Raw genomic sequence first — 27,191 nt, 5'->3', positions numbered from 1 at the left:
AAAATTAAAAAAATATGATAGAAGATACACTATTTTTTTTATCAAATCTTTATTAGTCAAAATAATTAATTGCCATATATACTTTAGCCACATTAGGCAATTCCGTAAATTTTATTTCAGGAAATAATAAAGTATATTAATGATGAATTTATTGTTAGTTTAATAAAAAACTTATTATATAATTAGATGAACTAATATATTTTTCTAATGATTTTAAGAATCATTCTAGTGATGACATGTGGATACAAAAAAAAGTTACAATGCTTATCAAATAATATATATGGGATTATGGATATAGTCTTAGAGATCGATCATGTGTATACGTTTGGTTATTGACGAGTAAATTATAATTGTATTCATTCCCACGGCCTACGGGGACTGGCGATTATTATATTTTTAAACGTTACTTGCAATTTCTAGAGGTATTATGTTTATTATGTTTACCAAGAAACGACTTGTTACCAAAAAAAAAAACGTTTACTAAGAAACGACTTGTCAACGAAAATATGTAGTAAACAATAAATAAAATGCAGCTACACCACCACAAACATAATCTAAACGTGACTTATATATTTTACCAAATCATGATATATAATATAGCAAATTGAAATATACAACGCTATAATCAAGTACTGAGTTTATGAATGTAGTTTACATTACTATGAATCAACGCAAATTTTATATAACTTTGAGTTAGCATAGAAGGAAAGATTAGGGACTATTTCTCTCTCCTATCGTCTCTCTTGCAAACGAAAAAAAAATTACAGATCTACTTTTCACCGGCGTCCGCCGTCCGGTCGCGAGTGTGAGCGCGTGCCGGCGCCGGTGAACCCTCTCCTCCCTTATCTGGTTTTACTTTGCTCCACCGGTGGTCTCCTATTGCTTTGTTGTTGGCTCTGGTTCGGCGTGTTTTGCCCTGTAAGTTCTGTGCGCAAGGTTGCCGGCAGTGGTGGAAGCTCGACGAGATCTGGTGTTGCAACGCGGTGGGGCGTAAGGGTTTCTCGCCGGTGGAGTCGGCTTTTCTAGGCTGAGAGAGAGGATCATGTTTCCCCTTTAGATCTCTCTCTCGCGTCCTCTCTGTTCTGGGTTGTGTGGAAGGCGTGCTTCTCGGGTTTGCGGTGCGGTGGTGCTGCTCAAGTCTGATGGTAGCGTGCGACTTCGGTGGTTGGTGTTGCGAGTCTCGTCGGGGCTCCTCTCCTCTGCGCTAGATTCAAAGGCTACTCCGGTGCCTTAGCCGGAGACGAGTCGCGGGTGTTGGTGTGCAGGCGGAGATGGCACCGGACCCGGGTCCGACTCATGTGGGCGTGCAAAGTGGGCTGTTTATTTGGTCGTCTATGGCCGGTAAATTCTGCTTCGTATGCTCCAAGTCTTTCCGGAAACATTGCTCTGTCACCGATTTGAGTTCTACGGTGGTTCTCCAGTGTAGTTCGGGTTCTTGTGTGTTTACTTGTTTCGCTGTCGACTCTAGCGATCCATTTGCGAGTCACAAGCACCGTATCTTCGGTTCTCGAAGGCGGAAAGAGACGTCACGACTTTGGTCTCGGTCGTGGCGGAGTCCCTCTTGCCTCCAGCTACCATCCCAGTGCTAGTGAAGAATCACTTGATTCTCATTGGTAGTGCAGCTTTGCTGTTTGTGCAGGTCGTTAGAGCCCTCTCGGTAGGTGTGTGGCATGGAGGTCAGGCCCGTTTTGTGTTCATGTTTGGTGGCGGCAGTAGCGAGCTCTCTGCTTGGTTGGGAGGCGGTTTCAAACGTTGTGTGACATTGCGTACAAGCCGAGTGTTGGTGGCATGTGCAAGGCTCTCGTGGTAAGTATCTGGAACCCTCCCTTATTTTTTGTCTTGCGCTTCATTGATAGTGACGGTTACAAGCTCGGTTGAGTTCATTGACAACTAGCTACTCCGGAGACGACTTGAGAAGTCTTGGCATCCTAGGCAACGAGGAGAACCTCACCTTCCCGGGATCATCGTCAATGGTTGAGAACGGTTACCAATTTCAAAGGATTTCGAAAGACGGACTAGCGGAACGTGCCGAATTTAGTGGGTGGGCAAAGCTAGTTTTGTATTAGGTTAACTTTGGAAATTTTGTTCAAAACGTGTTTGTAACCGGATCTATATTTCCGAGTTTCGGATCCAATCAATATATATTATTTTTTTAAAAAAAAACTTTGAGTTAGCATTTATTAAAAGAAATATTGTGTTATAAAAGTGGACCCGGACCAATATAGGATTTGAAGAGAATTTAATCGAATTTAAGAATTCAAAACTATTTTGCGTTATATTTTAAGAACTCATCATATTGGTATAACCAGATTGAATCGATTTGTCCTTTGTGTTTTGTAAGGAACAGAGAGAACCTAACATTGTATGTAAGCATATGAGTCGTTCTTAGTGCCAGACATGGGCTTAACACTTATTCTTGTTTTCTCTTATAGCTAGTCAATACTCGATCACAGATTGTATAGTCCATATAAACTAGGTTTAAAACTGTTACCGTTCTTATCAATATTTAAATGTTACTTGCTTATTCTTATAGGAGCATACAAGTTAGCTACTGAGCTGCTGGTCAAACGTGCTTGCAAGTCCCTTTAGCATATTCGTACTCTCTCACAACGTTACGATTATTAAATTTTAACCATTGTAAATAGAATAGCAGCTAGGCAGCTACGAAAAAAATTGAGGCTTATCCAAGAAATGTTCTGAACCAAAGACAAGTCGTTCTGTGTCCCGCATACGTCAAACGTCTCTCTAAAACTGTAATTGATGACGTGTCCGATTATTACTCGCTTACTTACATGCCATCTATGTAGACCCCAAGGCCCGCGTTACTCTCTCTCTCTCTTGATAGAACTTTATATAAAGAATTCGGATACAAATGTCTAAAATCACACACGCGTCATATACCCACGCGCTCGGCCCCTATCGAGTGGAAGAAGAGAGAAGTGTTTATCTGAACAAAAAAGCAGCAAAAATCAACCCAGTCCTCGTTGGCTTTACAAAAAAAAAACAACGTGAAACGAAATACGGCTCAGATGTCAACGTTATTACTTATTACATTCGAACCACTAAAGACTAAACCATTTGACAGTATTATCACAGTTTAACACATGGTTACTTGGTTAGTATTACCTAATGACATTCCTAACGTTGCCTTTAATTTGGCACTTGGGAGACTTGAGAGGCCACCCCCGACCCGCACGGTGCTCTTCTAAAATCAGTAAACCAGTGTGCTTGCATGTGTTTAATTGTTTTTGTTTGGTCAGGTTTCAAATTTTAATAATGACTTCTTATTTAACTAAATACTATTGATTTAATCTAATATGTACATGCATGTTGCATTCCTGATGATGTTTGTTCCATTGTATGTCTTATTCCAAGACATTTTGTAGAAGCACGGAGATAATATTAATGGAAATATTAAGTGTATTTTATTTGTTTGGTGGGAAAACTTTAGGGGATATAACTTTGAGTTTGCATTTCTAAAAGAAATATTAAGTGTATAACGGAATGATTTATTAGAATGATTAATCTGTGTTATTGATCTCTCAGCATAAGCTGGTTATTTATATAACTACGAGGTATAAGAATTAACTCCTAAGTACACACATAAAGGAATATATGAAAATATCCTATTCTAACTGGGAGTTATCCTATTACTCCCCTCAAGTTGGAAGTGTCAGATTCTGAACAGACAACTTGGACAACAAGTATTCAAACTGAGGACGAGGGAAAGACTTGGTGAGAAGTTCTGCTGGCTGATGCTTAGAGGCAACATGTTCTGTGACAATAAGCTTTGATTTAACTGCATCGCGAACATGATGACAGTCTCTCTCTATATGTTTGGTTCTTTCATGAAAAACAGGATTGACTGCAATGTGCAATGCAGACTTACTGTCACAGTAAAACAGCATAGGTGAGGAATGAATGAGACCAAGCGATTGTAGTAGACCTTTCATCCATTTGAGTTCTTTAAGTGTAACCGACATTGCACGGTATTCAGCTTCAGCTGATGACAGAGCAACCGCGTCCTGCTTCTTTATTCTCCAAGACACATGTGACTTGCCAAGAAATATAACATATGCTGAGAGTGATCGACGCGAAAGAGGGCATGTGGACCAATCAGCATCACAACAAGCGCTTATCTGAAGTGTATCTTCTGATTTCATGAAAATACCCTAGCCAGGACTTCCTTTGAGATAGCGAACCACACGTAGAGCAGCATCCCAGTGTGGTAGAAGAGGCTTGTGCATAAACTGAGTCATGATATGAACGGCATAAGAGAGATCCGACCGAGTATTTGTGAGGTAGATAAGGCGACCGACCAGTCTGCGATATTGCTGAGCATTAGCAAGAGGACCATCCGCCTTTGCCAACTTATGATTCAGCTCCATAGGTACTGGAGAGGGCTTAGACCCGAGAAGACCAGTTTCGGCGATAATATCTAGCGCATATTTTCGTTGTGAGATATAGAAGCCAGACGCATTTCGTGCAACCTCAAGGCTAAGAAAGTACTTCAAGTTGCCAAGATATTTCATTCTAAAGCAAGTGTGCAGGTAGTCTTTAAATTCTTGCAGAGCTTTAGCATCATTGCAGGCAATAATAAAATCATCAACATACACCAATATATGTATGCAAATGGAACCACGAACCTTAGAGAACAGGGAATGATCCGCATATTCATGAGAGAACCCAAACTTTGTGAGAGCCGTAGTGAGTTTAGCATACCAACATCTTGGTGCTTGGCGAAGGCTATATAGAGATTTCTTTGGGCGGCACACTTTATTAGGATCTGAACATTTGTAACCTTGCGGAAGCTTCATATAAATCTCTCTATCTAGGTCACCATGTAAGAAGGCAATCGAAACATCCATCTGATAAACAAGCCAATTCTTGGCAGCTGCAATCTTGAGAAGAAATCGAACTGATGTGAGTTTGCCGACTGGTGCGGATGTTTCTTTGAAATCATCTCCCTTTTTTTGATCATTTCCAAGGACGACCAGACGTGATTTGTGGCGTTGATGTGTTCCATCTGCGTTGTATTTACTTGAGAAGAGCCACATATTGCCTAGAGCTTTGCGACCCGGAGGAAGATCAGTTAAGTCCCACGTATCAGTAAGTTCAAAAGCATCCATCTCGTTGGAGATTGAATCACGCCATACTTTGAGTTTAGCAGCCTCTTTATACGAGCGTGGCACATCATCATCGACAATGGCCGCCATAAAAGCTCTATGTTTTGCTGTAAACATATGGTCAGAAACGTAACTGGAAATAGGGTACAGAGTGTTACCTGAGGACGTTCGCAGAGGACCTTGATCATGCGAGGAAGGATTGTGAGAGAGTTTATTATCTACGAGAGCAGCAGAGTGCGTTACGTAGTCTTTAAGTAGAATGGATGGAGTTTTATGTCTTTGTCCACGACCAAGAAATTTAGATAACCTCGGCGAGACTGGTTCAATAGTAGACTCTATTTCAGGTGCAGGCAAGTCTGGAGACAGAGGTAATGAAGTAGAAGTATTATGAGAGCTCGGTAGTGGAGCTGATACTGCTGTTGTGTCATCTGTATTTGTTGTAGGTACAAACGTCGTAGTAGGTGAAGCTGACAAACTCCCACTGGATTCTATAGCTGGTAATAACCAGTCGTCTACCGCGAGATCATAGCAATTCGAAGGAGGTGACACGTAGTCCTCTGTTCCCACACCAGGAAACTTAGATTCAGAAAATACCACATCTCGGCTTGAGAAGAATTCATGCGTATCCAGGTCAAACATACGCCATGTTTTCTTGCGAAACGGGTAACCAACAAAGATGCATCTGCGACTACGATCTCCAAACTTATCCTTAGTTCTCGATTTCTGATGAGCATGACAAAGACACCCGAAGACTCGTAACTGATCGTAGTCAGGTTTCTTACCAAATAGAAGCTCGTACGGTGTTCTTCCTTGTAAAACCTGAGACGGTGTATAATTGATCAAGTGTGTTGCGGTTAATATGCTCTCTCCCCAGAAAGTAGAAGGTAAGCGTGCTTGAAAGAGACAGGCCCGAGCTACATTAAGGATATGACGGTGCTTTCTCTCGACACGACCATTTTGTTGAGGTGTGTCAACACAGGATGTTTGGTGTTCAACCCCATGTTTACGAAAGAAAGAGGAAAGCACCATGAACTACGAGCCATTATCAGTGTGTATCTTCTTGACTGGTTTACCAAATTGTTTTTCACAAAAGGCAAAGAATTCTTGAAGTAATGCGGAGACCTCTGATTTTTCCAACATAAGGTAGGTCCAAACTGCTCTGGAGTAATCATCAACAATAGTAAGGAAATATTTTGCACCAGAAGACGAAGGTGTACGACAAGGACCCCAAACATCACAATGTATAAGTGAAAAAATCCCAGAAGCTTTATTAGAACTTTCATTGAAAACACACCGTGTTTGTTTAGCACGAAAACAAATCTCACAAGATGAGGATTGATTGGAGTCAAAACTCATCTTATGCAGTCCTATGAACACTAGCAGCCCTGACTCCCGTAAAATAATAAACCCCCTCACGTTCTTCACCCGTTCCAATCAGGTTCTTCGTAAAATGGTCCTGCAAGACACACAAAGTATCAGTAAAGATTGCAATGCACCCAGTCTGTTTTAGCAAACATGAAACGAAGATTAAAGTTTAATTGAAATCAGGAACGTATAGAACGTCATGAAGGCTACAGTCACGACTAAGGACTAGCGTGCCTTTCTTCAAGGTTCTAGAGAACCGACCATCCGAAAATTTGACAGAGGATGGGAGTATGTCGGATACATCACTTAAAAGTGATAAATTTCCTGTCATATAATGAGACGCACCTGTATCAATGATTATGTCAGTAAATTTTGTTTTACCAGACAATCTGTCAGTCGAGATATTTGAGCGAGTTGATTGGAGAAGTTGTATGATTTGAGCAATATGGTCGTTGTTGATTGTTGCGTTGTTAGCTGCAACTCGATTCGAGCTGGAACGTCCGCGACCACAATTGTTTGAGTTGTGGCGACCTCCTCGTCCGCGCTGATTAGATCCTCCTGAGTTGTTCCTTGGTTGATCATTCCACCATTCCGGGTAACCATGAAGAAGGAAACACTCGGATTGATCATGTCCTTTTCGTGAACAATGAGAACACACACGATTGGGATCTCGTGGGCGTACAACTGCTGCTTGAGGAGACTCTGTTTGTGCTGAGAAACCGATAGCCTCTGTCTTGGAGTCTGTTGCTCGAGAAGAGTTGTTGTGTTGTTCTTCCCGTATAACTCGAGAGTAGGCATTATTGATGTCTGGTAGTGGATCTTCATCAATTATCTGAGAGCGTATGTTGCGGAAGCGAGATACATCCAAACCAAATAAGAATTTGTGAACCCTTATCTCTTCACGTTCTTTTTTATATCAGCTGAGGCTTCACATGAACATGATCGAGTTGTTTTTAAGTTGTCAAGCTCCTCCCATAATTTTGATAATCTTCCATAGTATTCAATGACTATCTGACCATCTTGGCGACATGTGTTAATTGCATCCTTGAGTTGATGAACGCATACTCCGTTTTTGACCGAGAATCGCCGTTGTAAATTTTCCCATAATTTATGAGCCTCAGGTACGAATGCTACTGTCGATCGGATTTTAGGATCGATTGAAGTTCTTATCCATCCCACAAGCATCGAGTTTGTGGCTTGCCATCAAGATAAGTCTGGTTCCGTCGTCGGTTTGACGAGAGTTCCATTGATAAAGCCAAATTTTTGCTTTGCTTGAATTGAGTTGGATAACTCTGTTGCCCATTCAGAATAATTATCACCTCGAAGTAGAACGGAGGTGATGAGGGCGCCTGGATTATCAGACGGATGAAGATAATAAGGAGAAGCCGTGGTGTTCATAATTGCACTTGTAGCCGTGGTGTTCATAATTGTACTTGTAGGCGCCGTTAGTGAGTCTGAATTATCAGACATGTTTCTTTATATGAGAAACACGTTTTAAAATTTCCAAGTCCAGATCTTCTGCTCTGATACCATATAACGGAATGATTTATAGAATGATTAATCTGTGTTATTGATCTCTCACCATAAGCTGGTTATTTATACAACTACGAAGTCGTAAGATGATAAGGATTAACTCCTAAGACCATGATTAACCCGGGGTTCTTAGAATGTGGTTCTTAGCGGAAGTTAAGAAACTGTTTCTTAACTTCCGCTAAGAATCCTATCCTAAAAATTCCGGGTTAATCATGCTCTAAGTACATAAAAAAATATATAAAAATATCCTATTCTAACTTTGGAGTTATCCTATTATCCTATTAAAGTGTTATGAACGTGGACCCACCGGACCAATGAGATCTCGTAATTGCTTTTAATTTATAAATAATATCCTCTGTCCGACACAACAGCGAATTTCGCAGAGTATTATCGTTATTCTCTTTCGTGAGTTTTCTTTATGTAATATGTACATGCATGTTGCATTCCTGATGATGTTTGTTTCATTGTATGTCTTATTAGAGCATGAGCATTGTTGAACCCCCTTTGGAGTTCACCAACATTTTTTAATATTTTTTCGTGGGTCCATGAACAGTTATGAACTCGGATATGCTGTTTTCTGCATTATTGAACCCGAAGAAGGAGTTCATAGGAATAAAATAATAATATTAATTTTTTTAAATTTTTTTTTCTCTATTTCTCTTCATTTTTTTTTTGGGTTTTAACCTTAGTTTTTTTTTATATTATTTTGGTTTTAACCTTAGTAAAGTTTTTCATTAAAATTATAAATCTGTTTATTTCTCTTGAATCTTTTTTTTTTGGGTTTTAAGTTTAGTAAATTATAAACCTTTTTTTGGTTTTAAATATGATAATATAGAATTTAGAATTTCATTATTTAAGGATATGTTCATTACTTAGAATTTTTGGTTTTCAACTTACCTCTGTTGAATGGAAGAGATGATCTGTGGGGTTGAGGAGTAGTAGAGTTGATTCCTTGTGTTGATTGGTGATTCTTGTTTGATTGTTGTTGTGATTCTCGTGGTGTTGGTTGGTGATTCTCGTAGTGGTGTTGGTTGGTGAGATTCCGAGATGGTGAGATAGTTTTGATAAAAGTATGGCTGATGGTAAGAAGAATCAAACTGATGTATCACATAGTTGGTAAGATAGTTTTGATAAAATGCATGAATGAGATAAATAGAATGAAACACATAGTCATTTATATAGAAAAACATTGAAGCAAGTAGCATGTGGGTACATACACCTGTGAGTACAAAAGCAAAGCCGTGGGGACATACCCTTGATTTGATACATACATAAAACGAGTGTAGAAAGTTGGAAAACACTACACTCTCCCGTGATTCCATCTTACATAACCTACCACTACAACCACCTACTACTACATTACCACCCGTGACTTGATTTGATACATAAAGAAACAGAGACCTGCAACCATCCACGCATCCTCCTCCTTGAACTGGTGACCTACAAAGCACAACAGTTACAATATCAATATACATCAAGGAAAAGATTTAAACACAAACATCATACACTGCATTTCCTAGCAACCTACTATAAATTTCAAAAAATAAATAACCACTCACCAACTTAAAGCAATTCAGATATGAGTTTGTTTTTTAGAGCAAGCTCTTGATCTGTAAGTGTATCAGCGTTTTTTCCTAGCAACCTATCAAGTATTTTCTGTTTGGATAACATATTCTTGGCTGCTAGAATGGTTTCGATCTGATCAAACGCTGCTTCATTGCCATGCTTCTTGCGTTTTGCTGCTTTGCTAGCCTTGACTCCGGGAGGTCTAACATCTTCCTCGCGATCCACCTCATCCGCAGTTTCCTTCCTTTTCTCCTTTGCACCATTTGATGTCAGACTGTGTGATCTCCATTTTTGATCAAACCGAAGCTCCCTCCAACAATGTTCAAGACTGAACTTGGCTTTGTAGTCATTTAAGAAGATGTCATGAGCCACCTTCATGACATCATTCTCATTCTGTCCACTCGCCTGCTCCTTCAGAGCAGCGTCATGACATCCCACGAACTTACACACCTGCTCATTAACCCTTCTCCACCTCTGCTTACATTGACTCCACTCCCTAGGAATGGAGCCAACGAGCAGAGGGCTAGCATTCACGTACTCCTCTATTCTCTTCCAAAATGCTCCTAGCTTCTGCTCATTACTGGTTATTGGATCCTTGCTGGTGTTCAACCAAGCACTGATCAACACCAAATCTTCTTTGATTGTCCACTTCCTCCTTTCCGGAGGTTTGGGAACCTCAGAAGATCCTATTTCTATTGGCTGAGTGGTCTGGGAAGTAAGCAGGTTAACAAAGCCGGGAGAGTTTAGGGGAAAAGGATCCATTTTGGTTGAGTATTGAAGTTTTTAAGTTTTCGTTTGTGTTTTAAGATGTCGATTAGCTAGGTTTTTAAACTACTTTTGGGTTTGAAAGTACAAGGAAGTAAACACCTTCTAACCACCAAAAATTGATTACACTTAACTTAACTACACAACTACTTCAGTTCTGGTTCAGTTCAAGTTTAAATTCAAGTTCACACAGACCATTCAAAAATTGATTACACTTAACTTAACTACACAACTACTTCACACAGACCATTCAATAAACATCAAATCAGGTTTTCAAATTAATTATTTCAAGTTTAAATTCAGTTCTGGTTCAGTTCAAGTTTTAATTCTACTACTACTCTAACCTACTCTAGTTCAAGTTCAAATTCATTACGCAACAACTCTAGTTATAGTGTGGTTACCTTTGTGTTTTCAGTCGAAGCAGCATTTCTCCAAGTGATCCACCTGCACGGTCAGGTTATAAACCTTCCCAGTGAGCCTATCAACCTCCACAGTGAGGGCTTTTACCTCTTCCTGTACAAGGAAATGACAATGAGATGGTGTTAGTCACTGTATAAAATATAAGAAAAAAATTACAAAACAAAATTCAAAAGTGGGAAGTCAGATTACCTCCAGACTCTTAATCTTATTATTCACCTCCGGCACCCACTTGATCACCGCCTCCACCTCCTCCACACGACTTGTGAGCCGTTCGATATGCTCCTGCACACCAATGACCCAAGGCTGACGATAATGAAAACCATCAGCCTTGGTAACAACACATAAACTATATCAGATTGTTAATTAACAGACAAAAACAGAAGACATAATTTAAAAGACAAGAACCCGTTTTTTACCTCGTAGTTTATGCAGGTGAAGAAACGCTTGCCGGGGAGAGTGTCGTATTCCTCCTTCCCACAAACCTCGTGAATTATACTCCCACCACAGGGACACCTCGTCGGAATCCCGTGTTATGAATCACACACGTATGAAAGCATATCGATGTGCTCCTTTCTTCTCTTTGTGTCTCTTATCTCTGCTTCGGGATCCATCTGTATCAGGAAAACAAATAATTAGAACAAAAGCAACCGAGAAACAAAAAAAAAATTTGAAAGACTAACTAAAAACCCCCAAATCCAATTCAAATCCACGATGAACGAACAGTAAAAGAAATCCGTATGTTGATTTAAACGAAGAAATTAAAACCCCCTTTTAGATTTCGAACCCTTACACGAAACCCCCAAATCGAAATGAAATCCACGATAAACGAACCCTAAAAGGAAACCGTATGTCGATTTTAACCAAGAAATCGAAACCCCCTTCTCGATTTTCAACCCTAAGACGAAACCCCCAAATCGACTTCCTTAACCTAGAAACCTCTCGAGATCAAATCGAAGCTATCTCGTCCTCGGAGTGATTGAGACTCACCTGAGAGCGTTTACGAGTGACTCCGACGACGAATTGATCGAGAAAATCTCCGGCTCTGGACTCGGACACGAAATCTCAGAGACAGAGAAACCCTAGATTTCGAAGAGAGAAGGGAAAATGGGATCTTTCACGCGAAACCCTTTTTTTCTCACTCAACACGCGAGATCGCGTAGCCACTCCCTCTGCGCCGCGTGGCATGACCCCGTATCATACGGGCTCACTTGGAAGATCCGGTTCACGGGTTGAAACCCATTTATTCATTTCTTTTAATTGAAAAGGCCTATGATACCGAGCCCATGACTCTTTCATAAACCCCCGATGCTGGGTGGTCTTACTTTTTTTAGAAGCATGAAGATAATATTAATGGATATAATCCTAGAGCTCTCGTGTAGAGACGTTTTGTTATTGACTAGTAATTATAATTTATTCATTCCTACGGGGCTTATGATTATTATATTTTTAAACGTTTCTTGCACTTCGTAGAGATACGATTATTCTATGTTTATGTTACCATGAAACGACTTGTCAACAAAAGTATATTGTAAACAATAAAGAAAATGCAACTATACCACCACTAACGTAATCTAAACCTGACTTGTATTTTACCAAATCATGATATATAATATAGCTAACTGAAATATACAACGATATAATCATGTACTAAATTTATGAATGTAGTTTACATTATTATTATTATGAATCAATAGTGATGAGAATTGGATATAACAAAGAAATACCAAACACCAATTTATATATTTTCGTAACATTTGTGTCTTTCTTTTTTGTAGATTATTGGTTTGTTTGGTGGGCGAATTTTATATAACTTTGAGTTTGCATTTCTAAAAGAAATATTAAGTGCACTTGCACCCACCAGACCAGCATAGGGTGTTGTTTTAATCTCTCCTTTTTTTTCTTTTCTTGCTATGACTTACATGTGCAACTCAGGTGAAGCCTTCGTAGACGCAGCGGCAGCGTCCGCGTTAAAGAAAATACAAAGGAAACAATTTTTTTACGGCATCCTCATTTAATTGGCGTCGCTACGTTTTATAAAAAACCACCGCATATTCCATTTTTTCTGACGCCGGATTTTATAGCGTCACAAATCCCCGTTAATTTTAAGTGGTCATGTTGTTAGGGTCTTATTCTATAGACAGTGAAAGGAATGATTCATTCACGATCAAGTGCATTTTTTAAGACGCCGGACTCTGCCGCCGCATCTACAAAAAGAACAGGGCTTGACTGTATTTCAGACATCTGTAATAGTAGGTGGCTATTTTAAAGTAAACCTTTAGACAATATAAATATTGATGTGTGTGATGTGAGATATCAATAATTTCAAGTTAAGATTACAACTATTTTATGATTTCTCACTCTCTTGAAATAAAAATTCATGTTCCTCGTTCCGATGTCATGCTGATGAAAGCAGTGGCTTGTTGCCCAAAAAAAAAAGAAAAGCAGTGGCTTCTGATGAAGAAGCAGTGCAAACCACGGGTAAGATAAAAGAGATCCATTTCACTCTTTTCTTTTGCTTGCGAGAGAATGTGTTAAAGAATCCATAAACCAGTGTTCATGCTAATTCAAAATTGCAGGAGGATTAAAGATATAAATTGTGAAGCAGAAAGGGAGCCTATTAAGTTCAATTTATATCGTTGATAGGCATAAAAAATTATCAGGTGGTTAATGATATCCCTTGTTTTCCGCTTCCTTATCCATCTTCTAGTGTGATTTTTCATCGTGTCTCCCCCTTAAACCGAGGAGGTCGCTGTGCATATAGGCTACCTTCAATGTGAGGAGGGCTGGCTCTTTGCCTGCTTAATTGCCAAGCCTTCAGTCAGTTATTCCAAATTGTGTCACTAGTGGACTTGCTGGACCTCGTTTAGCGTAGCATCATCAAGACACGGTTCCTGCCAAGCAAAGGAGCTTCTGGAACACTGAGAGAGCGGGCTCGTCGAGGCCAGCACCTCGTAGAGGTAAGATAAAAGGGATTCATAAACCAGTGTTCTTGCTAATCAAAAATGCAAAAAGCTTCTTCCTACCTTCTTCATTTGTGATCGAATCTGTTCTTCTTATTGATGCAGGGAGTAAGTGTAAGGCCTAGCCGGACATTGGTGTTCTGTGTAAGAGATGGCAGATCAGAGAGGAGGACATGTTTGAGCGCATATTAGGCAGGCTGTATGACAAAAACCTTATTATGAGCAGATCAGTGAGAAGACTTGTACTGAGACTGTGTTTGGGACCGGTTCAGGAGCAAGACCAGAGCCTTGTGCCCGCACATCTTTACTATTGATAAGAAAACGGATAAAGCACCTGAAGATCTGATCTTGCGTATAGCTTTTATTGTAGTTATTATTATCAGCAGCAGCATGTAGATTCTTCAGATAAGTGTGCTTTTTTTAATGCAAATTTGGAATTTCTTTTAAAAAACAATATCTTTTGCGGACTTCAAGTCCTGGCCGTTGATTATTCTTATAAATTAACACAACCGTCAGAAGAAGAAGAAAACTAATGTTGGGTCACAATGTAATTATGTAAAGTCTTGGCCCACAGAGATATAAACAATGTTAAGTCAAAAGTATGTATTGGCGTGGACTCCTGAAAGAAAGAGAGTATTTAATTCAAATTACTTTTTAGTTTGGGAGAGGGAAAGGGAAGTTTTAGTACCGTTGCAAAAGTTTGGGTATTAAAATATCATGGAATTATAAGTGCGGGCACAGAACAAATTCTATTTTCTCCCACATTTAATAGGCTGACTCTGGCTTTTGGAAGAAGGACTGAGTAACTACTGAAAAGTAAACAATCTTCCTCCTCTCGAGCTCCAAATCCCTAATTTCGTTTTTGGGACAACCTCGGCTAAGTTGATCTGTAGATTCTTCCTAAAAGTTACAGCAGTCATGAAACCCTATCCTTGTGGTACTCGTGAAATGTAAGCGGGTTCTCTCATTTTCTTTTTTCTCTTCGTTTCTTATGGGTGAGAGAAGTACTTGAGTCCTCTATTTGACTAACGAGAGTTCTGATTTTAGGGTTTTAATCGCAAATGTTTCTATTTTTGTTCTATGTAAATAGACTTTTTTCTGGTTGGATGATGAAATCTCACTTGGTTTTGTGCTTTGTTTCTCCAGCCAGTAGTTTCAGTAAAGTGGCAAAGACGGTCGCAGAGCTCTTCATTAGCGGCTAAACGATCGGACCAGACAGGTGCAGGTAGCTTGACCGCCTTACCCGTCATTGAAACACAAGCCGCTTGTCTGTCAGGTGATACGCTCTATCACTTGTTTGCATTCTTGATATTAGGTTTAATTTAACAAGACAAAGTAACAAAAGACTACATTCTTTGTCAACCTTCAAAGATTTGCATCCTTGAGCTTGAGAAGGCTTTATTTTGATAAGAAAAATGGATGAAACACCTGAAGAGTTTATCTTGCATATAGCTTTATTGTTTTTTTATCAGCAACATAAGACATCCCTTCAGCATCCACCACGAACCCACTGAACCGGCTGATACCAGCTTTAGCATCTGAATTCCCACCCCCAACTGAAAATCTTCACTTTAAAACAGTGAAATAAGACTTTTTATACAGAAATGAATATAGCCTTTATGCCCTATGCATCCTTGGATTTACAAACGCTCTTATCTTATGTTGTTTTACATTGCTTTATATATCTGATATCTCCTTTTTGGTTTGTGGCTTTTGCAGAGAATCCTGAACTAGGAGTCCTGCTTTGCGGGTTCAATTTTCTGCAAGTGTAAAGAAGGAGAATAGCCTAAATTCATCATGGTAGATCCCTCTTCAGAAGCAAGCAGATGTCTTGCATATCTTAAGAAGTGCATAAATGCTCTAGTAGAGTCTGGCGGCTCTGGCTCTGAGGTTCGATTTTGGTTTAATCTTGGTTTTCTTTATCCTTTGTTTGCTCTGAGATTATTTTCGACTTACATTTATTAATCAATAATTGTGATTGTAGCAAACGGCGGAGATTTATGGGGCGCACGAAGCTTTCAAAATAATGTTTCAGCAGGAAAAAATTGGTAAAATTTTTGTGTTGTTTTTCATTGTGTGAAAATCGCAATTCAACTTTTTAAAAATTGGTTTTGGTTTCAGGATCTTTGAAAGCAGTGCTAGACCATCTCTCTGAGCTAACCTTTGAAAAGGTTAAGATCTTTTCTTGCCCATATGTAGTTTGCAAATCACAATTCATTTTAGTGTATGTTCATGTTTGAGAGTTACTTCTCATTGACTCAGATATTTTTTTTATCATGTTCCAACAACTTTTGCTCTGAATTTATGTAGGTGGTAGTCCCTAAGTGGCGCATCTTTGCTCATGAAACTAAAGAAATAAGAAGAAACTTAACCGATGTAGTGCAAAGAAGTATGAACTACTGTCTACAAAAGGTTAGCGTTAGAATACAAAAAGATATTTTGTTAGTCTTCTGTGTTGATTTTTCTGATTTTTTCGTGATATTATTTTTGATGTGTCAAGAGCCTCACACATGAAAGCAATGAAGAACTTCTGAAACTTACGGAGTTTATCGAAGGACATGCTGATAAATGCAAGTTTGAGGTGAGTATTTCATTACAAACAAGAACTAACAATTTTGAACTGATATGTAACTCTTAACAACTTTGGATCTTGAAATGTTATTTCCTATAGGTTGACAGCTTGGTTTCATGCCTGCAAATTGCTGTTTCAGTGGTATGAGCTTAATACTTACTTTTGGATATCAGACACGTGATAATTTTTACTTTGTTCTCTCCTGGACAGGGAGGTAGTCTCAAGTTACTTGAGCTGGTGAACCAGCGTATCTTGCCTGATTTCGACAAGGTAACATGGTTTTCTTGATTTTTCTCTAAAAGATTAAAACAAATTTAATCTTTTTGTGTTCCCTTCACTTGCCTTCGTGTTTCTTTTAATGAATTCTATGTATAAGACATACCAAATCTTCTTTCATACTAGCTGACAGAGCAGAGGAAGCTTGATTTCATGAAAGCTTTTTCTGAGATTTCTCCACATACAACAGCTCATCTAGCAGATCAAATGCTTCCCTCGGTAGTTGGTCTTTTAGAGGTACCTGTTATATATATATATATTTTTTTTTTATCAATTATATAATTTATAAGCTTATCAATTCTATATTGTTATTTGTTTACAGAAGTACATGCCTGCTGACAAGAGTAAGTTTGATGAAAAAAAGAGCTCCACTCATCTTGAGTGTCTGTTATACACGTTTCATCGCTTAGCCCACAAGGTTTCCTTCTAAATTATGTGTTTAGTTTCTCTACTAAGTCATTTTGTCTAATTTAAGTTTCGCTGTTTGACATATAGGGTGGAGATGCCGAGGCAATAAAAGAGTATTGTAAGAGTTTAAAGGAGAGGTATTCCACTATGTTTCCTTCTTAATTTACGTTGGTTCAACTTCCTGCATTAATGAATAAAATATTCTTGCAGGCTGAAGAGTGTTAAGAAGATAACTAAGGCAAGATTAGGTGAACTAGTTCAAACCTTGGCTGACAATAACGCAACCTGTCTGGAAGCTGAGAAGTATGACAAGAATGATGAAGGCCTCATGAAGTGCAAGTTCATCTTTGAAAGGAGGAGGCATAATACAAAAACTGAAATGAGGACTTGCATTAACTTGGTGGCAATGATGAAGGTGACAAACAGACCTATATCTTTATATTTTCTTCCCTTTTTATCTATATAACCTTTAGATTTAATGACAGACTAAACGAGTTAGTAAACTTTAATTGTTCATGCATGTTATAGGTATTGCGGTCAAAAATTCCTTCTTTTATGGGAGACAATAGTGTCAAACTTTCTTGGAAAGAAGCGAAGAAGCCAGTCTTTGGAGAAAACATGTAAAGTCAAATTTGCTCTTAACATTGTGATTTCTCTTTGTTTTTCTGATATCTTAGTTCCTTGTTTTATTTTTGTTTATTTCAGTGATGAAACCGCCAAGAAAGTCCCTGACAGGCCGGTTCAGCTTGATTCCCTTCCAAAGGATCTTATGAAATCCTTAATCGAAACAGGAAACTGCTACTTAAACAAGGATTGGGTTAGACATGTCATGGGCTCATCGCGTTTTCAACAAGTGCAACAGAGTAAGCCAGAAGGTCCATGGCTCTTAAACGACAATTCTGGTGTAGCTATGCTCTGCTGGCAGATTAACGAATCGGTAAATGTTACTTATATTTTGAAAAGATCTAACCTTTATACATTTCGTTATGACTAAAATTTAATTCATACTTTGCAAAGATATCTTTTCACCCCGTCTATACTGATTCCTATTGAAGTTGTGACTATTAGTGAATATTCATTCTCTTGTGTATATTTGAATATCCTAGTATTTAGATCTTCTGTGTTAAAGATCACGGTTTCTGTGTAACTACTCAGTCGCATTATAATATGATGAATCCCAACAGGGAATTCTACCAACTATCATTAACTCTCTCTTTTTTTTTTTTTAGGAGTTTTCAGAATTCAGAGTAGAAGATGTCGTGAAGAAGGGTTCGACTGGTAGTGTTAGAGATCAGATGTTTCATCTTCTTTGCTGGACTTACACCTCTTCTGACCTAGCTAGAGGCAAGTTGGAGCCGCACAAGTTGACAAAGTATTCTCCATTTTGCACATGGTATATGTGTGCGTTTTGTCACCCAGAAGCTCTTGGAAGTGTTCCTAATAAACCTGAGGAAGTTCTTGGGATTATTACTAAGAAGAAAGAGGTTCACCACTGTTATGGAGGTACAATTGAGAAAGGCTTACGTCACATCCAAAAATACGGCATTCCCAGAGAAGTTTGCACCGTCTTCAACTGCACAGATCACCAACCTCCAAGTGCAGATGAACCTCATATGTCTAAGAGGAAAATTACTGGTATTCGGAAAATCAACACATTGAAAGAAGCTTTGTCAGAACTCAAGAATCAGCCAATAGGGGCTGATTTACTTCATTATACAGGATTGCATCTTCCAGGAAAGCACATCTATTATGGTCCCTATTCAAAGTTCTACAGTTCTTTAGTTGCCTATCATGCTGTGATAATAGAGTCGCTCGAAGTTATTGACGGACAACTTGTGGCAGTTTGTAAGATGAGCAACGGTGAATATGTGGCTGATGGAGGATATGTTTATGTGTCCTTATCAACGGTGTATATGCCTGTGGGTGTAGCTGCTGATAAAAAGGATTCTGTTAGGAACACATTTGAGCCCACACATCTGCTTACTAATTTCAGGGTCCCAACTGTTGATGATGGAAAGATTGATAAAAATGATGACACAGATTCTTCTGAGGAAGAAGAAGAGATGGAAGAAGATAAAAAAGAAGAGATGGAAGACAGCAAAGAATTGGTGGAAGAAAAACCTGAAGAGTCTGCAGCAAAAAGACTTTGTACGCCAGCCTCTCGTCGTGTTAAGGTATTGTTTTTAATACTAACCTGAAAATATAATAGTCTTTCTAGATAAAGAATGCATAGTAATTTGGCTTCTGTTTCCATCAACAATTTAGGACTCAGATGGTTCTATCCGAAAAAGAGCTCTTGAGCTTGTCTCTCTTTTGGGGAATGAGAATAATGTCAAACAACTGACAAAAGCGCTCATTGATTATCTGGAAGTCTGCGGGGAAGATTTCAAGGGTATCATTGAAAAGTAAGTATTCGATAGTTGAAAAGGAGCTCATTGATTATCTGGGCATTGTTCTGTCTTTTGGTGAATGAGAATAGTGTCTCTTTGATTATCAGCAATGAAGGTTTCAAGGAGGATCATAGTGCAAGAGCATGTTCTAAATCCTATATGACTACAAAAGCGTTGGCCCTGGTTGCTCTACTAAAGTTGTCATCTCACTTTCCTATCATCTCGAAGTATGTTCCAACTTCTTTTAATCTCAGTGTGTGTGTTTTATCCCATCTCGGTAATCTAGTATTCGTACTAGGTATATAAATAATGAATTTTGGCGGTCTGTAGCGCATTACTTTTTGAGAGATGAGTAGGAGTAATACATTATAGATGTATACCATGCCCTCAGCTCTCATTTGGTGATTAAATAGTTCTATACCATGCCCTCAGCTCTCATTTGGTGATTAAATAGTTCTTCAAAATTCATTTGCAGGAGGATTAAAGATATAATTGTGGAGCAGAAAAAGAGCCTTCTCCTTGAAATGCAGCAAAGAGCTATCAGGTTGCTAGTGAAATCCCTTGTTCGTCTCTTCCTTAACCATCTTCTAGCTCATGAAAGCGAGGTCTGTTGTGCATATAGGTCTTCTCTGGCTGAGAGGATGCCATTACTAGATGAGGCTACATTCAGTGTGAGGAGTGCTGGCTCTTTACCTGCGTCACTTTCAACAATGGCCAAGCTTTCAGTTAGTATTCCAAATGGTGTTGCTGCAGCTCCACTAGTGGACTTGCTGGACCTGGATTCCGACGATATTCTGGCTGTGCCTAGTAGTTCATCTGGTGCAGATTTCCTTCAGGATCTTCTCGGCGTTGACTTAGGATCATCGTCAGAAAAATCTGGTTAGTTCTCTGGCGTCTCTACAGCTGCTCGTTTCATTTTTATGGCGTTCTCAGTTATGATATTGTCTATGATTGAGCAATATACGAAAGATCTTTTTCTCTATGGCTTTGCAGTTTGCACTGTTTCAGGTGCAACCCCTGCTGCTCAAGCCGGCACAGATCTGTTGCTGGATATTCTTTCAATTGGGTCCCCTTCTCTGGCACAAGACAGCACATCATCAATTGATTTGTTATCAACAACCGACGTTAACAATAACTCTTCTACTGTGCTAGACACACTTTCTTCACCAGCTCAACCTCAAATAGCAACTACCGCGTCTGCTGGTGATATGTTTGATTTGTTTGATGGTCTGTCTCCAAGCCCATCGAAGGAAGGTAAACACAAGTCGATATTATCACTGAAGCAAAATCTGTACAATCATTGAAACTCTTTTACCAAGATCAGCAACTTGCTTTCCTCCTTAATTGCAGCAACCAATGGTCCAGCATATCCACCTGTTGTTGCATACGAGAGCAGCTCTTTGAAGATTGCGTTCACTTTCTCAAAGCCATCAGGGAACCACCCACATACAACAAATGTCGAGGCCACTTTTATAAACTTATCTCCGAATACTTTCACAGATTTTGTCTTCCAGGCCGCTGTTCCAAAGGTGATTTCAGTTTTATAACTTCGTCCTTATCTTTTTTCGCCCCTTAATATAAAGTTTTCTTTCTTTAAGCTTGTCTATTGTTCTTGCAATTTTCAGTTCCTCCAGCTGCACTTGGATCCAGCTAGTAGTAACACACGCCTGGAAAGCGGTAACATAACGCAGAATCTGAGAGTCACTAACAGCCAGCATGGGAAGGTATATACACTTTCTCTGTTGAGCTTCCTTTCTAAGTTCACGTCTTCAGTATTCACTTTAGCATTTCATGAGATCAGCAGCTCAATCTATGTTCAAATAAAGATTGGTTGAGCCTCTAGATTTTAGCACTCAAGGGATTGAATGTTTATATGGCAGAAATCTCTTGTGATGCGCATGAGGATTGGGTACGAATTGAACCGAAAAGATGTATTGGAGGAAGGACAAATCAACAACTTCCCTCGCGGGCTGTGAAGGCTGATTGTGTTGTTCGAACCGTTAGATGCAGCAAAATCACATTTCACCCTTCCTATTTTTTTTTTCTTTCTAAATTCCGTTTGCTGAAACAAGAACTTATGGCTTTGTCTGGGATTTGAGGTTCGCCGGGTTTCTTTTTGAACAAAACTTCCCATGTTTGGAATCGTAAGTGATCGAGGAAGCACACTTTGTTTTGTCTCGTTGTGTTTTAAACTTTTAAAATATGTGATTTGCTGTCTTGCACTTCTATAGCCAGCTGCACTTCCTTGAAACATCACTTCCATAGTTACATGCAAACTAACTAGCCGACATTTCCTTACAAAGTGACAACTCCAACATCACGCAGTTTGCTGTTGCTAAGTGTACAAACTTTTTTGAGTATGGGGTCAAAGAATTAAGTTATGAAGTATGTTGTTCATCCAGACAGTGCCCCTTAACTATAAGTCTACAACTGAACTATTTCATTGTAATTCTAAGTGTATTATCAAAATAAAATAAAATGTTAATGAAACATGTAGTTTTTGATACCAATTAAAAAAAAAAAACTTAGATTGCTTTTAAATGTATATCACTTATGAACAAACAAAACTTTAAATTTAGTTAATCATTTTGTATTCTTATTACAAAAATCAATTCTATGATTAGTAGTTGCAAAAATTATACTTACAACATCTTCAACTCCACTCTGTATTTGACTCTAAACTCCATTTTGAAATAAAACCTTCTCCAACCGTATTTCATATTCAACTCCAAAATAGAGTAATGGTTATCCATTATAGAGTAATCATATTCATTACTCCATTTTGAAATTAATTATTATTATTATTATTATTATTTTTGACAACAAATGGTTATTCTATTACTCAAACTTGAAATGGTCTGGGTAACCAAACCGGAATAGAACAACCAATAAAATAAAGTTTCTTATGAAAAGACCTAGCATTCCTAGCTAGAGAGTCTGAAATCTGATTTTGCGCTCGTGGAACATAGGTGATCTTGAAGTCCGGAAAGCATATATGCAGAGTCTTAATCCTTTCTAATTAAGTTGCGAAGCTCGACCATGCACGAGGCTCCTTGATCATATCAATCAGCTCCTTACAATCTGTCCCAAAGCTCTGACATGTTGAATGTTGAAGCATATTCTCCATCGCCCATCGCAGTGCTTCTACTTCTGAATGCAAGGGTGATTCACGTCGAACGTGGTTCTGTGTCCCCATAAGCATTTCCAATGTTGTCCATCCATACCCATCCACATCCACTGAACTGAGCTGTGGGTGTCCATGACCCATGTATCATGCAAATATTGTTCAAGCTTAAGACTTGAGGTTCCTCAGTGCTGTGATCTTGTACAATTGGCGGCACCCTCTCATTTAAACAAGGCTTGACATTCACTCTTTGCACAACGAACTATAGGACTGGACAAAAAACCCGGATCCGAAAAACCGAACTGAACCCGATCCGAAAAAGTATTACCGAACCCGAACCGAAATTGATTAAATATCCGAATGGGTCTAAAATTTTGGTATTTAAAGAACCGAAACTGAAACCGAACCCGATCCGAACCGAAATATTTCAGGTACCCGAATGTATCCGAAATAGATTTATAAACCTATATATTAATTATTTTTTAGATTTAATGTATATTAAAAATATCCAAATTATTTCATACTTTTAACTTATCCAAAATACTTGAAAATATATACAAATAATCAAAAGTAAATGTCTTAAATAGTTAAAGTATACTCAAAATACCAAAAATACTTAAAATATTTATTTATTCTCTATCCAAATATTCAAATCATCTTTGACCCCGAAAACCCGAAACCCGAATAGACCCGAACCGAACCCCGAATAGACCCGAACCGAACCCCGAATGGGTACCCGAACGCCGACCCCTAACGAACTAACTCCAATGGATCTCTGTCTATCTTCCTAAAGAGCTTGTCATTACGGGCCTTCCAAATGTACCAAATTATTCAAGGATAAGGATCCTTGTCTAATTCAGGTTCAACAATGTTGTTTTTCCTCCAAAAGAGATAGTCCATATTAGCATAAATACTCGGTACCGAGAAGATATCTGGACTTGTTGGGGTCGTTGATAGGGACCAAACTTGTAGAGCAGGCGGACACTCGAATATGGCATGAGTTACAGATTCTTCTGGTTCTTCACATCGTGGGCAATAATTATCGCACCTCATATTACACCGTACTAAGGTCCTCGTTACAGCGACATAACCTGTTATCAATTGCCAAATAAGATGACATATCTTTTAGGCGCTTTTACCTTCCAAGCAAAGGCTTGGAGCTCGGTAATACTTGGTTCTAGTACTTCATTTTCTTCCTCAGATTTTAATTAGTTCTGAGCTACCCATTATCCAGATTTAACTGTGTACTGGCCATTCTTAGTATATGACCAACAGAATGTATCACGACAATGAGTTGACTTATGGCCAAACTTCTTATAAGTGGTATATCAACAGGGCTAACATAATCTTCCAATAGACCAACGTTTCATTCCTTCGTTACCTGATCAATAAGGTCACTAACTCTCATATTCGGGTGCAAAACTGGAGCTAAAGGGATAGCTGGCCTCACTGGTGTTGTAGGAATCCACGAGTCTTCCACACCTTGACTTCATATCCAGAATGAATCTTCTGTCTGATTCCCAATAGCAGTAGTTTCCGTACATCTGAAATGCTAGTCCACATATAGGATGGGCTGCTTACAGCGTTTAATCGCAAAGACAAACTCAATCGGTAGTATCTTCCCCTTAAGACTCGGACAACTAGTGAGTCATGGTATTGGACTAGCCTCCATAGTTGTTTTGCTAATAAAGCCAGGTTAAACTCATGTATCATACATAAACCAATCCCAAACTCATGTATTATTTATGAAACATCTTTTAAATTTTTAATATTTTTATTTTATAATTAAATAATATTTAAAATGATACAATAACATGAAAAGAAATATGATGTTACCTAAAATATTATTTAATAATTTTACATAAAAGATGCATAAACTAATAAACATCAAAACTAAACACAAACAATTTAAAATAAATATAATATAAAATAAGTGATTTAATATTCTGGTAAATTGCTTTTGGAACTACCAAAGATCATTTAAGCATTGCCAAACAGAATTTATTTAGGAAAAATTAAAGATAAAGAATCTCATTATTCGTTACCAAATACATTAGTTTATCATTTGTGGGAAAACAATTATAATGTTCATTACTAAACCAAAATATTGTATCTTATATTTTTTTATGATTTATAGTACTTTTTAGTAATAAATGTTTCAAAATTAAATTTATTTTGTGAGAGTTCCATAAACATAAATTAGTTGGGGCTACTTGGTAAATTTTTATAAGTTGAAAGTATTACTAACAATTATTAACTAAATAAAAAGAGAATTAACTGAAAATATTCTTTTTTAGAGTAAAAAAATAGAGTAATACATTGGGGTCAAAACCCAACTTTATTTTGGAGTGATGCCATTTTGGAATGAAAATAAAATAAGGCATTGTAGATGCTTTTAGATTATAGAGATACGCATGATCAGAGCAGAGCCGAAGTAGTTTATAAAGTGTGACATGAACTACTGCACATAAGAAAGGTGTGACTTGGAGTCAGTTGGAATATCCCTCAAGAGTCAAGACCCTGACATTAAAGAAAGATTTACCTCGGGGACTGTCTGAGGGAAGTAGTGGAGAACAAGCAATCAATATTATGTAATAATACAGGGAGGTTGACTTATTTGTTGATGGAGGGAGGTTGATTTAATCATATGTCGTTCAACCAAATCAAACCTTTTTTTGTCCATCAACTTGTCGGGCATTTCAGCGCAAATGAATCGGTCTATCATGGTTGTACTTAACTATTTTTATTGGGATTTTCCTCATGAGCCCAAGTTTAATTTTTAATCAAGTTATAACCAAAAAATCCTAGAAAAAAAAAGTGTAGAAGATGAAGTATCTAGAAAATGAAGTAATGTGTAGAAGATGAAGTATCTAAAAAAGTGTAAAAAAAAGTGTAGAAGATGAAGTATCTAGAAAAAATTTGAAAAGGATGAAGAAATGTGTAGAAAAGGAAATGTGTAGAAGATGAAGTATGTAGAAAATAAAGTGTTCTAAAACTAACTTGTAGTCTCCACTTACTTGTATAAATAGGGGTCCTTAACACCATTTGTATCATCCAAGAATCAAGAAAAAGAATAGAGAGAAAACATTTCATAAAGAGTTCCAAGAGTCTTTAAGAAATCTCCAAACACAAACCTTAGTAAAAATCACTTTCCTAAAATACGAAGGTTATCTCAAACATAAACCGTCTACATTTCATCTTAACCTCTCAAAAAAATATTATCCGCTAACTTTCCCAACAGCTGGTATCAAAGCAAGATTACCGTTATCTTTGAAAAAGTGAAGATGGAGGCCACCGTTACCTTTGAAGGTGACATGTTCAAGCTCACGACGGACAACTTCTCTTATTGGAAACCGATGATGGAAGATCACCTTTATTGTAAGGATTTGCATGAGCCCATCATCATGAAGGATAAGCCGGAAGGAAAGGATAATAAGGCATGACAGATTCTTAATAGAAAGGCGGTTGTCGTAATACGTAAGTATGTCGACCGATCTCTCTTTGAACATGTCTCTACCTACACAAATGCTTTTGAATTATGGACAAAACTTGAATCGATGAATCAAAAAAAAACACCTCGAAACAAAGCTCTTCTTGTTCGACGGTTGGTAAAGTTGGAGTACAAGGATGGCCAGAGCATGATGGAGCACTTGAACAATTTCAAGGGGATTGTAAATCAGCTTAACAAAGTTGATATGAAGGTTGAAGACGAAATGCAAGCCCTTTTACTCCTCAGTTCACTGCCGGAGAGTTGGGACACACTAGTTGTCACTCTAAGCAATTTAGCACCGAAGCGAAAGCTTACCATGGACACCGTCACTGATAGCCTTCTAAACGAAAAAGTTCACAGGAAGGAGTGAGGTTCGAGTTCTTATTCAGAAGCTAACATTGTTGATAGACGAGGTAGAGAAGAGACTCGTAGTCACAACAGAAGCAGAGGACTAGACCAATCTCGAGTAAGATCTAAGTCACGTCCAAGAGTTACTTGCTATTATTGTGGTAAGCCAGGTCACATGAAGTCGGAATGTCGATTTTTAAGAAAGACAAACAAGCCGGTAATATCAAACCAGACCGGTTCAATCCTACAAAGAAGCATGAAGAAAAGACTACCACCATTGTGGAAGACCAGAGCGAAGAATTATATCTCGTTGGAGAATGTAATCTTAGCTCTGATGATAGCTCATGGATCGTTGATTCTGGTGCTTCTTTTCACGTCACCCCTCATGGAAGCTTTTTCACAACCTACCAAAGTGGGGACTTTGGTAATGTTCAAATGAGAAATCAAGGAAGAAGCAAGATTATTTGAAAGGGGGATGTTATTCTTACATCAAACACTGGATGTAAGATAGTTCTCAAGGATGTGAGACATGTTCCCGACATGCGACTCAATCTCATATCAACCGGAAAGCTCGATGATGCCGGCTTGGACAATCATTTTGGTGGTGGCAAATGGAAGTTAACCAAAGAAAGTTTGATCATGGCTCGAAGAAGAAAAGAAGGCTCATTATACGTGACTCAAGCCAAGCTTTGCAAGGAAGAAGTTGGTGGCAAATGGAAGTTAACCAAAGGAAGTTTGATCATGGCTCGAGGAAGAAAAGAAGGCTCATTATACGTGACTCAAGCCAAGCTTTGCAAGGAAGAGTAAACGTCGCAAGCTGATGACATGGATATATGGCACCGAAGACT

The 27,191-nt window shown here is 38.4% G+C and overlaps 1 protein-coding gene and 2 long non-coding RNA genes across 3 annotated transcripts; 2 read left to right on the top strand and 1 right to left on the bottom strand.

The window, feature by feature from the left end:
- Window positions 1–621: 621 nt before the first annotated feature.
- LOC106303761 lies at window positions 622–2,150 on the top strand. The gene is made up of 2 exons (XR_001262531.1): window positions 622–1,806; window positions 1,895–2,150. It is a non-coding gene; the product is annotated as an uncharacterized LOC106303761 (long non-coding RNA).
- Window positions 2,151–9,177: 7,027 nt separating this feature from the next.
- LOC106307112 lies at window positions 9,178–11,837 on the bottom strand. The gene is made up of 2 exons (XR_001263271.1): window positions 11,763–11,837; window positions 9,178–9,464 (listed from the first exon to the last, which is right to left on the bottom strand). It is a non-coding gene; the product is annotated as an uncharacterized LOC106307112 (long non-coding RNA).
- A 2,662-nt stretch (window positions 11,838–14,499) lies between these two features.
- LOC106307111 lies at window positions 14,500–21,589 on the top strand. Its single transcript, XM_013743983.1, has 24 exons — window positions 14,500–14,685; window positions 14,882–15,011; window positions 15,455–15,625; window positions 15,720–15,783; window positions 15,857–15,906; window positions 16,046–16,147; window positions 16,236–16,316; window positions 16,407–16,448; window positions 16,518–16,577; window positions 16,710–16,820; window positions 16,906–17,001; window positions 17,079–17,128; window positions 17,202–17,406; window positions 17,520–17,611; window positions 17,697–17,928; window positions 18,221–19,165; window positions 19,257–19,396; window positions 19,489–19,608; window positions 19,857–19,925; window positions 20,004–20,260; window positions 20,375–20,635; window positions 20,732–20,910; window positions 21,007–21,105; window positions 21,262–21,589. The coding sequence occupies exons 3-24, from the start codon at window positions 15,533–15,535 to the stop codon at window positions 21,355–21,357; spliced, it is 3,444 nt and encodes a 1,147-aa protein (XP_013599437.1). The 5' UTR covers window positions 14,500–14,685; window positions 14,882–15,011; window positions 15,455–15,532; the 3' UTR covers window positions 21,358–21,589.
- Window positions 21,590–27,191: the final 5,602 nt, after the last annotated feature.

This window comes from Brassica oleracea, chromosome C7 (genome assembly GCF_000695525.1).
Source record: "Brassica oleracea var. oleracea cultivar TO1000 chromosome C7, BOL, whole genome shotgun sequence".
NCBI lineage: Eukaryota > Viridiplantae > Streptophyta > Magnoliopsida > Brassicales > Brassicaceae > Brassica > Brassica oleracea.
The sequence above is the reverse complement of the archived record's forward strand: the minus strand, read 5'-3'. Positions and strand labels throughout refer to the sequence as shown.

Bases quoted from the DNA above. Each gene is read 5' to 3' on its own strand.
- LOC106307111 (XM_013743983.1), top strand. From the start codon at position 15,533: ATGGTAGATCCCTCTTCAGAAGCAAGCAGATGTCTTGCATATCTTAAG. The intron at 16,821-16,905 runs GTACCTGTTATA...ATTTGTTTACAG, and splicing joins CGGTAGTTGGTCTTTTAGAG to AAGTACATGCCTGCTGACAA. The intron at 19,166-19,256 runs GTATTGTTTTTA...TCAACAATTTAG, and splicing joins CAGCCTCTCGTCGTGTTAAG to GACTCAGATGGTTCTATCCG.